General features: G+C 35.2%; 1 protein-coding gene and 1 long non-coding RNA gene across 21 annotated transcripts; one reads left to right on the top strand and one right to left on the bottom strand.

The window, feature by feature from the left end:
* Nucleotides 1–2,154: 2,154 nt before the first annotated feature.
* Nucleotides 2,155–6,398, bottom strand: LOC125579125. Of its 20 annotated transcripts, none has more exons than XR_007317071.1 (7): nt 5,990–6,398; nt 5,166–5,728; nt 4,608–4,979; nt 4,298–4,509; nt 4,138–4,206; nt 3,744–3,863; nt 2,155–3,300 (listed from the first exon to the last, which is right to left on the bottom strand). It is a non-coding gene; the product is annotated as an uncharacterized LOC125579125 (long non-coding RNA). The 20 variants fall into 20 exon arrangements; XR_007317088.1 differs by having other exon boundaries at nt 4,298–4,831; nt 4,917–4,979; XR_007317087.1 differs by having other exon boundaries at nt 4,298–4,979; nt 5,166–5,220; nt 5,312–5,728.
* Nucleotides 6,399–8,357: 1,959 nt separating this feature from the next.
* LOC106366755 (phospholipase ABHD3) lies at nt 8,358–12,213 on the top strand. The gene is made up of 14 exons (XM_013806415.3): nt 8,358–8,739; nt 8,966–9,055; nt 9,130–9,191; nt 9,268–9,371; nt 9,465–9,554; nt 9,837–9,959; nt 10,052–10,129; nt 10,404–10,489; nt 10,577–10,625; nt 10,713–10,769; nt 10,860–10,990; nt 11,412–11,495; nt 11,591–11,660; nt 11,747–12,213. The coding sequence occupies exons 1-14, from the start codon at nt 8,504–8,506 to the stop codon at nt 12,110–12,112; spliced, it is 1,626 nt and encodes a 541-aa protein (XP_013661869.2). The 5' UTR covers nt 8,358–8,503; the 3' UTR covers nt 12,113–12,213.
* The last annotated feature ends 419 nt before the right edge of the window (nt 12,214–12,632 follow it).

The following is a 12,632-nucleotide window of genomic DNA, read 5'->3' as shown; positions in this document are numbered from 1 at the left end:
TAAGCCTGAAGAGGGAAGAGAAGTGGAGTGCTGCGTTTTGGAAGATAGTTACTTGGAGTTTACAAGATGAAGATGGAACCCGTGACGAGGAAGACGAGGAGAAGTGTTACTTGGAATATCCTAACGTTGAGGATGTAGACAATGTGTGATCTTAGCGATGAAGATTAGTGTAGCTTTAATATATGCTACTACGGTGCTTGAGCTCCCTAACAAGTACTAGCAAATAATGTGTATTTTGAAAAAATAAAATAATTTTGTAATGCAAGTAGTTTGAAACTTTGAGTATTTATTCAAACAACGGATATATACAGAGTTGATAACTTGATATGAACCCCCAAATAAGTTGGTGATGCGCTGTCACAATATCTATCTTTTTAATTTCATATACCTGACGTAAGCTTCTTCATCTTCTTCTCTTTCCCTTTCCGCTGTTCCACGCTCTCTGTTTTATATTTAGACCTTTTTTACATTCTCTATATTTTACCTTAATTATACTTTTTGAATTTTCCTTCCGTTTTAGGAGATGTCTCTAACTTGAATTAATCGTCAAAAGCTAGGATCAATTTTGTTGTCTTACTTCCGATAAATTTTATTCTTTAATTTGCACAAATCTTAAACAACACCAACATCCCGTAAATCATACCGCCCCATCGATATCCAAAGTAACCAGCTCCGCGCTTGCGCGGGTCTCAGCACCTAGTTAATACACAACGTAACGGTAGACTTAATCTTTAAAGAATAAATGTTAGTGGGAAAAACCAATATCTTACACCTAACGTATATGGAATCATGGTTCTCTTGTTAAGTCCATTTTTTTTTTGGTTTTACGTATTCTTACTATTAGGAATTCGTATATGTATCTTGGTAAATGGGAATCAAAGTAAATAATTGAAATATTTGAAGGTTCACTATATTTTCAATATGAATAAAGATAATCAAATTTTTTATTCACTGAATAATTATACTAACATAATATGTATCGTTATATATGATGTGTCGTATATTTATAATAAGATCTATATTGATTCTACATAATTTTAGTATGTAGCGGTATGTATATATGGAAAATATTTCTTTTACAATATAAGTTGACGTGGTATGCATGATATGTCATAATGTTGATTTTTGATCTTTAAAAATAAGATCTAATTGTATTTGGAGTAGCCTAGATAACTAAATTATTTTGAACATGGTTTTGAGATATTGCTAATGTTTGAGGTTGTTTTAATCATAATCCATTAATATTAAAATAAAACTGCTATGAAAGTAATAATCCTTAAATTAGAGCGAAGAAATTGTAAATATAAATAAAAAAGTATTAAAAGCTTGCAACAGGAAATGACAATTCGAATTGGGAAACAGAACTTGAAAGAAAAAAAAAAGTATCGCATGCGTGGATTCGTAGTTCAGAACCCCCCTCCTCAAATGTAATCAACAAACTGTATGACATGTGCCCGACCTCTTTCTCCCAATTAAACTGAAGCCGAGTAACAAACCTAAAGTCCAACACGGATCTATTAAAATTTAAGTGATACGGTGTGTATAAGTAAAAGCGGACACGTGTCAACTCCTTAGAGAGCGAGTTTCCAGCTGGATGGCCTAGGAGAGAGGCAAACAATTTTATATATACTAGATCTTTTATCCGCGCTACGCGCGGATTATATCTTATTAATTTGTTTCTTATTATTTTTAGTTATAAATTAGTTTTTATAAAAAAAAGTTAATTTTTTAAAAACTAATTTCAAAATTTAGGTCTCTCCGATTATAGATTAGTGGGTTAAAAGAACAAAACTGAACTCATTTGTTGTTATGTTTTGTTATAGAAACTTGTGTAATCTAAAGAAAAAAAAATCTATATAATTATATTTATAGTTAACAATACTTTATAAATAGGTAAATTTTGTAGACTAAATTTCTAACTAATGTTCTAAAACTTTTATTAGGTTAAACATTTTTACTTTAATTATCTACTTTATTGTTGTGCATATAATTTTTGCATATTTTGACGTACTTTCAGCGTAAATGTAAGTATGGAACAATAGTTGGAAAAAGGTAAGATTCTTTTTCAATGGTTCTGTCTAGAAATTGGTACATTGAAGATTTTGTTTTTCATTTTGATCAAAAAAGAAAGATTTTGTTTTTCTTCCTTCAGTAGAATCGATGTACATATATTACTTGTTAGTTGTAAACTTGTAATGTAATTTACATGTGCCTTTGATCTTGTGAATCAATTACACATTAGGATTAACAAAAGTATTTTTTTTTAACACACCACATAAAGATTAATCTCTAGAACTAATCATAAACTCTATAAAAACTATGGTACGACACTGCCATGAATTAAAATTATCAACTTGACACAAATGAAGACAATACCAGACTGCTTTAGAATCATACAATCCCGAGATCCATCGCATGATAGAAGGTAAGAAAATATTGGTGACATGAACATAGCAGCAGCTTGAGTTTCGGAGCCCTGATTCAATCAGGTAGTCACCAAGCCTCCCTAAAAGTTAGAACCATATTGCATTGTCCAGAAGTCATTGGTTTGTCACAGAAAAGACCAAAAGTTAGGTGGTCTTCTTGACTAAAACATTACCAAACCCCAATAATGTAAAGCAAAAAGTAGCACTAATTTATTAAAAACAACTGCCTTGGAACAAAAAGGCAAAAGATTTTTACCCAAAAAAGGCAAAAGATTCATCAGAATCAGTCATGTTACCTTCTTCCCTCGAATGACAGCATTTGGCTCTCATTGGATTACCATGTACTTTGTGCTACCGCTGCACAATGCCATTGGAACATGCATATAAGACTGACCTAGGATCCTTCCAATACTGGTGCACAAACACCAAGTGGTTGTAGTATCATATTCTTTTGGAAGCTTGAGAGTTCTGTCATGGCTTACAAAAGGCATAAGTATGCATTCTTTGGTGTTAGCTTAACACAGAGGTGTTTAAACTCTGCAACCTGCACATACCTGAAACAAAGAAAAACAGAAGAGAGTGATCAATATTAGGAACAAATGAATGATAAGTATCTGTTTCTCTAGAGAAAGAAATAAAAAATATGTGCAACTCTTAAGAGATAAGGTGATGAAGGTAAGAATAAACTGATGGTAGCGTTAGAAAATCAAGTAATGAAAACAGCTCTGCATATAGCGTTCGAATATTGTCCACGTCCTTACAAATAACCCACCAATCAGCCTCCGCTTTTCTTCGTTAGCTTTTAGCTGGATAATGTCTGCCTTTGCTTTCTTCAGCCTCACAATTCTCTCTAGCTCTGCCTCTCTGCTTTCTTCTAGCTCTCAATTTCAAAGCATCAGTGACAATCAGAATAATATTCATTCATAAATAAACAAAATACCATACACTTAGCAATATTAATTTAAGTTTGAAAAAATTAATATTAGGATGCTGATTCTGCTAAATCACAATACTTTAGTATCTCATGGTTCTTCGCTTCCACGTAATATCCTATTAACAAAGTCGAATTCTATAAACAAAGATTCCCGATCCCAGTTTGGTGTACATTCTTGGAACATGTCTTCAACCCAACCCAGCAGCATTTCTTTCTTTTTTGTATTCACTGAATCTCTCTTTCCATGAGTTTTATCTTACATAAATGAATCTTTTTTGTACTTAATCCTTTAAACTGCAGAGAACCAAAAAAAGAACAAACAAAACTCACAAAGATTTTTTTAAAAATTGAAGTGAAAACTTTATTGGGGTTTAGGTGTATACTTATACAACTGGTGTCTCCGGCTTGAAACCGTTTATTAGAAACACAATCAGTGAGACTTGTAGAAGCATTTGCTGTTGGAACAAACCAATGGAGTCTGAATTCATGGGAAAAGACAGAAGCTGAAATCATGAAGACAATAACCAGCCAAAGAAACATTCTTTTAATTACATATTTTTTTTGATTTCCAAGTTTCTACAGAGAGGTAACAGTAATGGATGATGTTTTGTTTTGGAGTATAATAAGTTAGGGGTTTTATAAGAAAGTGATTTGAGTTGGTTACGGAAAGAGAGGGAGATAGTCAAGTTGATTATTAAGTGTTAGGGATTGATTAATATCTTTTCATACTCCATTGGTTTCTCACAAAAATATGAAAAGCTCAAGTTAGCAACATACCTTGTATGATCAACATGAAAGAGATCATACTGTTTCAACTGAGTAGTTGTTAAACCTTGCCCACCATGACTGCATAAAACAAAGATAAACCACTAAAATTAGATTCTGAACTTTTAGCTTAGAATATAAGAAGAGAGTACACTGTTTAACCATATAGTACCTTTTCTACAGGATAAACTTTCTTTGATACAAACGTTTCCGCAGCAGTTGGATCCAAATAGATGTAAATCGTTTGAGAGCTTCATCCACATGTCTGACGTTTGAGAGCTTCATCCACATGTCTGATGTAAATCGTTTGAAAGCTTCATCCACATGTCTGCGTTTACTCTTGCTTCCATGTTCCAGCTTTAAGGACTTGAGATATTGAAGTGACTGCACCAGAAAACAATATCAGCCATATGTTGTTTTCATATAGAGAGGCTGATGAAGCAAGTACTGGATCAGAATTCCTATGAGGTTAAAGGGTTCACCAAAACAGGGATCGCTCCTGCTTCAGTAATCATAAGAAATGTGACTTTATACGCTCGAGCTAAAGAAAATAAGCTGAATTATTCCAATCTTTACTATTTAAATTCCAAACATTGAGATATATAATATAGAAGTAATCATGTTCTTTTTTTTTGTACTGGAAACAAAATGGGAGTGAGACCAAGACCTCAGTGGTTCCCTCAAGCTGAGAAAGATAATTGTTTGTCTGCAACAGAGACATTAAGTATCATAACACTATCTACGGTTTTAGAATTTGTATAACCCCATGGGAAATACAATATCTGGACAACCTCTCCTAAGCTCGCGAAGGACACATTCTCCATAGAAGACGCCTTGTAAACCTGCTACTTAGCCTACATACATGGCCATGTTAGAATCTATGAATAAAATTTGGTAAAAGTTTTGAAAACAAAACTAAACATGTATGGAAATGGCAAGACTCTGGCTCTGAATTTACTGATTATATATAGCTTTTGTAAAACAGAGAAATCCATATCAGAACTATATAAACGTAATCATTTTCCTTGATGAGAGCTGACCTGCTTCCGAGCTCTTAACATGTTTGGTCACTGAGAGCTGTGCCAACTACTCTTACTATGAAAAGGAAGAGAATTGTTAGATTATAAGGTTCAATATTTAAGGGCATCGCCATTACCTGATTTGATTGAATTGTGGGTCAACTTACATCTGTGTATACTGTTGGTACAGCCTTCAAAAGGCAGAATAGAGTAAAAATATGGCATGTTAAAGACAAACTTAACTACCATATTACTGTTTGTTCCAGAACAAATCTGACTCATAGTATTAAGCATGTTTTGAGTCTTGACTCCACTGGACTCTGTAAATTTCAAGTCCATTAGAGAGCATGACAAAAATAAATGGGAATATGAATGGATTTTACCGTAATGGTCATTACTTGTCAAGAGGTTTAACGACACCATAATGATAGTCACAAAAGTCAGTCTAACGTAACTTACCTGCAGTGAGACACAACAACTAAAAAAATGGAAGTGCGAGGACTGAAATGATAATGAACGTGAACGCGAGCATGATGAAGTAACCACTGATATTCACACCTTCACCTTCTTCATCCTCACTCTTTCTAGAAAACCAGAGCGAAAAAGATTTCTGGTTAAAGACTTGCCAATCGCATACCAAATATAACGAAAGAAATGAAAACAATCTACAACTACAATGAAACACAGATGGCAATGACGTTAAAGATAAGAAACCCTTTTTTATCAGATCACATAGTCAATCAAATCCGGATTTGTAACCCGCAATCTTTCTTTCTGTATGTTTTTCAACAAAAAAAAATGGAAGAAGAGGAGAAATAGAATCTGATCAAGAAAGGATTGCTTACATGAGGAAGAGAGACGTGAGATAGATCACAATTGTAGATGTGAGAAACGGAAGCGTGAGTAGGTGAAGAGATATTTCAAGAGACATATATAAAGAGAAGGAAGGCAAAAATACAAAAGGGAGAAGAATAGCTTAGTTGTGTTAGTACGTTACTCTCCAAACGAAAATTTACAGAGAAATTCGTCTATGAAACGAAGGAGAAGGGTCGGGACTTTACGCTTTCATACCAAAGAGATTTAGTGACCATGGGCTGATATGGGTTTTTTTAAAGTATAAACAGCCCACTTAGAAGATGTCGCATGAAATATATAAATGTAGTATGATGTGTCAAGTGAAATCATCTGATTGGATGATTTTTTTAGCAGACGTGGACACTCTCTTTGCTCTTGTTATCCTCCTTTTAGTATAGTCTTGATATAGATTAAACTAGGTGGACCGTCCGCACGCATGTACAGGCATTAAAATTAATATTAAATTGATAATTACATATTTACAACTATATAATACTTATGTTACATGTATGTGGTTAATATGAAAGATTCGATGTTACATATTGATATTTATACTATGTTCATATGAACAAAAAATACATTAGAATGTTTAGATTAAAAATTTCAGTATTTCATATAAACAATATGAGTTATGGAAAATACAAAGTACCTTAAGTCCATAAAGTAGAAAAACCAGACCTTACAAGAAAAAAAGTTATCATCACCAAAGATAAGGTGAGATACCGAGGGACAAGAGCATGTAGCACGCATCTGCGTTATCTTCCATTTGTTCTCTGCATGATTAAGAAGACTAACAAGCGCTTCCGTGCATAGAATAAAGACGAAAGGAGACAAAGGATCTCCTTGACGTAAACCTCTTTCTAGAATAATATTCCCCCTGGGTTGCCCATTCATAAGCACCTTGTATTTAACCGAGGTGATACATCATAATATCAAGGTAATCCAAGTATATGAAAATCCTATTTTTTGCATGACTGCTTCGATGAACGACCACTATATCCTATTATATGCTTTACTCATATCTGTCTTAATGGCCATCCTTTTATTACGTCCGCTTGGTTTAGTTCTAAGAGCATGGAATATTTTCTGGGCAATCATAATATTGTCTGAAATTTGTCTTCCAGCAACAAAGGTAGATTGGGTTTCTGAAATTTTGCCAGGTAAGATTTTATTTAATCTATGGTATAAGACCTTAGAGATTATCTTGTAGCTTACATTTCACAAGCTAATGGGCCGAAACTGAGACATCACATTAGGCTTATTTGTCTTCGGGATTAGACAAATATTTGTATCATTCAGTCCACTCGCCATCGACCTATCAATAATGAATTGATTAACCATAAGAGTTAAATCCTTATTTACAATATCCCATAATTTTTGGTAAAAAAAAGTTGTCATCCCATCCGGCCGTGAATCCTTCTCTGGATATATAGCAAAAAGTGCTAATTTGACCTTCCATTCAGTGACCAGAGCTGTAAGATCTTCGTTATTTGACTCACTAATCATCGTGGATACCTCAAACAACACGTCATCTATATCTTCTGGGTTAGAGGACTCGAAGATTTGTCTAAAATAAGTAGTAGCAATGGCTAATAATCCTTCCTCATCCTAATAACATTTCCATTTGCATCAAGAAGCTGTGTGATTTTATTCTTTGCTCTTCCTTGTTCGTCAAAGCATGAAAAAATTTTATATTACTATTTCCTTCTCTCATCCAAAAAATTTGACTTTTTTACTTCGAGAACATCTCCTCTGCCTTAAAAGAATCAGATTATTTTTTCACAACTGCTACTATCTCCTACATCTTAGCATCATCATTCGAGTGCAGTTCCTCCATCTTCTCTTTGAGTTTTTCCACTAGTTTTCCTGTATTCAAATTGTGCTCTCTTCTCCACTGGCTTAGAGCTCTACAACAACTCGAAATATGTTTTATATATTTGTGTCTGAAGGAAGATCCGGAGATTTCCATCTATCAAAAAAGACTTACCGCAATTCTTCATTATCCAGCCACCATTTGTCAAATTTGAATATCTTTTCGATTTCCTCTGTCGTTTAGTGAGAATGTCTGCTAGGACCGAACGATGAACCCTATAATCTCATATATTTTACAGTAGAATGAGAAAATTTTTCATGCCAGTTTTCATTTCCAATAGCTTTGTCTAGACGACATCTAACCGTTGTTCTTCCTACTCTCTTTCCTATCTAAAATAATCTATATGGTCTTTGAGTGACTATGGAATGCAAGAAAAGCCATATAGATTATTTTGGGTTGTAACAAAAAAAAAAAATGTCATGAGGGCCAATTAAGATTAGTGTCCAAATAAAATGGATAATATATTAGAAAATTTTGCTAATTTGAGAGCCATATGGAAAAAGAGACGATCCGCAAAGTTCAAACAAAAGTCGTTCGTCTCCTCCACACACTAACACATTGGGTGTAATAATCAGATCTCCCACTTTTCTGCAACATAAGAAAGAAAAAGTCATCGCTTTTGATTCCCACAATGAACTGTACAATCACAGAGGAGGAATTGGTCTCTCCTTACCTCATCCTCTTCAAATCTCTCTGTCTCATCCCATTCTTTCACTATCTCTTCTTCCTCTTCTTGGCAATCTTACTCTTCCTCTACTTGTTCCTCGAGATTCATTTCCCCAGATCAGATCCTATTTCGCTCACCTTCAATCCCAACTCCGACTTGTGCCAGTTTATCGTCTCCAAGTGTCGCCTCCTTCACGGACGGTAATCTTCGTCTTTATCCAATCTTCGAAAGGAAAAAAAGAAACGCCTCTTTTTTTTTTTTGTGTGTAAAGAAAAAGTGTTTTCACCTCTTTGCCTAGAACCCAAACATTGTAAAATAGTCTCTCCCACCGTGAGTGGCGGAAGTTACAGCCGCAACCCCTTTACTATTAGACCAACTCAACGTTGGTAGAAACGCCTCTTTCTTATGTACATTTCGATTTTGTAGCTACTTTCCTACCATCTGGCTTTCAAGCCCTCATCTTCAGACAGCCTTTCTTAGCCTTTTCGGAAACTCACCTCCTTTCTGCTATAAGCGGTGAGCGCTTTTGCTTGTCCACATCTTGTTAATGTGTGTTCCTTATTACATTTTTTTTCCCTGTGTTGTGTCAGAAATCTCTTTCAAGCAACAGATGGTGGCACTATTGCTTTGGACTGGTTAATGCATTCTGATGGTACATTGTGCTGTTTCGAGATTTTGATTCCCTCTTAGCTCTTTCTGCCTTGAGCAATTTTTTTAATCATGCACAGTCGTGGAAGGCATATCTCAAGTGGTCAACGGGTCAACTCCAGGAAATGATAGGACTCCAATTGCTATTGTGGTTCCAGGCCTCACTAGTGATTCTACTGCTGCTGTAATCTTGTTTTACTTTTCCTCTCTACATTCTTCTTTAATGGGTTGCTTTTGCTTACTTGAAACCTTTTTTTTTTTAATTATTTTTTCATAGTATATTAAACATCTTGCCTTTAGACTGGCAAAGGAAGGATGGAATGTTGTTGTGAGCAACCACCGTGGTCTTGGAGGCATTTCTTTAACTGTGAGTTTCTTTGTATTTATTTTGATTCTTCTTTTTCTTGTATCTAGGTAATATTTGTGGGTATGGGTATTGATTAACTCGATTCACAAGTTCCTCATGATATTCATGATCATACTCTTTTCTCTATGTGACCAACAATCTTGCAATCAAGTTCGTATTGAACAAACATGTCATATGCTGGAAGAAACATGTCATATGCTTTACATTATTAAACGGTTTTAATTATGCTTGTGGATTGGGAAACATATGATTGACTGACTGAATCTTCGAATCATTAACCAGTCTGACTGCGTCTACAATGCTGGATGGACAGAAGATCTTCGGAAAGTAATTGATCACATACATTCTCAGTTCCCAGAGGCTCCTTTGTTTGCTGTTGGAACAAGCATCGGTGCCAACGTCCTGGTATTTTGCCTCTTTACTTGCAACGACCATTGTTTGTTCTTATTGGCTTAACGTTTGGGTATCCTTACTCTTTTAATTGCAACCTCATCCAGGTAAAATATCTTGGGGAAGATGGCACTGATACACCTCTTGTTGGAGCTACAGCTGTGTGCTCTCCTTGGGATCTTTTGGTCAGTAACTGACATTTTGTGATACTGAAAATAACTTCTCTCTTTATTTCACGAATATTATTTCTGTTTCAAATCATTATCATTGGGTCACTTTAGTACTTCTGAAAAACATGGTTGGGTTTCTTTACCTACTCGCTTTTGTTGATGTTTCTCTTCATTTCACTTTCTATTTTTGGGTTCATTCTTATATATAAATTTTGTCTTGTAATATTCCTCCACTCTACGAGTTCTTGCTCTACCATGCCTTACTGTTTAAAATTAATATTTTCTGCAGATATGTGATCGATTCATCAACCGCAAACTCGTGCAAAAACTCTATGACAGAGTTCTTACTGTTGGTCTGCAAGGCTATGCACAACTGTATGTCTAAATATTCTTGTCGTGTACCTACCTTCATCTCTCTTTAGTCTTGTCTTTATTGTTCATTGCACATGGTTGTACCCGCAGGCACCACTCCATCATTTCTCGGATAGCCGATTGGGAAGGCATTAAGAAGGTAGATTATTTGATATTTGATTTATATGACCTAATCAAGTTAATTGACTGAAAAGATTCGTTCCTTTTTGTGTCTTGTTGTTTTAAGTCGCGTTCTGTTCGAGAGTTTGACAACTACGCCACCAGACTTGTAGCCAAATTCGAGGTACAGTTTTCGTTGCATATTTCTAGGTATTCTTTGTTTATATATCATCTCCTTCCACTTAACCAGTAGAACATCCAATCTTTCTTGCAGACAACTGATGCATACTATAGACATTCGAGCAGTGCGCAGTTTGTGGGAAATGTCGGTGTTCCGCTCCTTTGCATCAGTGCTTTGGATGATCCAGTTTGTACTAGGGAAGCTATTCCCTGGGATGAATGTAGGTAAGAATCTATTTGCTTTTACTCTGTCATCACTATTAAGAGGCATCATTCCTCTGGTTCTCCTTCACTTAGGGTCACTGATAAGTCGTTTAAAGGATTCATTCAGAAAATAGTTAAGAGGGAACAATTAGTACAATGGACTTTAATTAACTGCATGTGAAGATATCATAGTATTTGGGGGATTGGGCCCTAGAAGTTATTCAGATTTGGTTTTGCTCTTGGATAAGATTTGACAAGATTACTGTTGCCAAATTGAGTTGGTGAATTCTGGAAAAAACGGAGTTTTTCTGTTCCGTCAGTGTGGCTAAATTAGTAAGCGAGCGACATTGGGCATTCTAGGAGAAAACTGATGAGTTTCTTGGTTGTGTATTTCTGTTGCATGTGTAATGAAACTTATGTTCCAAGATCTCAACTGTTGCAGGGGAAACAAAAACATAGTTCTGGCAACCACAACTCATGGTGGTCATCTTGCTTATTATGAAGGAATTACAGCATCAAGCATGTGGTAATTAATCATTCTGCGTAATTATCTCACACTCTATCTACAAAGACTTCTTTCCTTAGGAGGGAAGATAAAATGTGTAAAACTGTTATGTATAGGTGGGTTAGGGCCGTGCAAGAATATTTTGAAGTGCTTCTCTCCAGCCCTTATGCAGACCGAAGACAAAAGGTACAAGGGAATTTACTTTTAGTTCATTAGCATGACATGATCCACACTCAGCCTCTTTCAAGATATTCATCATATTATATTTTCAGACGCAGATCATCCCGGAACCATTGGAATCTTCGATTGATCAGGGACCATATATTGTGGAAACTGGAGAAGACGGGCTTGTTGCAGCAGCAGCACCAAGTGAAGTGGAGACAACAAGAGCTAATGCAGAAGAAGAGGATAGTGCTCAAATTGGAAAGACAAGTTATCATCTACATAAAGACAACACTCGTCAAGGTTATAACAGTTTAATCGGTCCTTTAATGAATAGAGTGGATCAGCTTTCAAGATACAGCAGGAAATCGGTATGGCTATTAGCTTACATTGCTATAGTCTCGACATGGCCAGTTCTAGGACCTGCGCTTTTGTTATCAATCAAGAAAAGATTCAGAAGGCTCATAAAAAATTAGAATCATAACAGTCAATGATTGTATTCCATTGTAATGTACTTGATACATAAGGCTGCAATAAGCCATTTGCCATTAATACTATACAGAGCTCTTACAGGACTTTCTACCTCAGCAGTAAAAACGTCAGTATCATTCCAAAATGGTTACATCAAAAGGGAGAAGAGAATGAAAAGCAAAAGAAGCTCTTTCTTTACCTCTTTATTCCTTATCACTTGTACCTAGAGCTGGGCACAAAATGCTTGATACTCGGTTTGTACTCACTACTTGACTCTGGTGTGAAAAAACAAGTATTTGCTCCAATAAAGTCGAGTAACAAGTAAGCGGATTTTATTACTCGCAAGTACAAGTCAAGTATCAAGTTCATTTTAATTTTTAGCTACTTGGTTTGTTACTTAGTTTATTACTTGGTTTATTAGTTGTTATCCTTTACTTATTAAGTTATTTGTTATATATTATTTGGTTTATTAAATACTTAGTATATATTTCATTAGTTAATTAAAATTTATGTATTTTATGAGTG

Source organism: Brassica napus, chromosome A10, assembly GCF_020379485.1.
Source record: "Brassica napus cultivar Da-Ae chromosome A10, Da-Ae, whole genome shotgun sequence".
Lineage (NCBI taxonomy): Eukaryota > Viridiplantae > Streptophyta > Magnoliopsida > Brassicales > Brassicaceae > Brassica > Brassica napus.
Note: the sequence above shows the minus strand (reverse complement) of the source record. Positions and strands in the feature narration are given on the sequence as shown.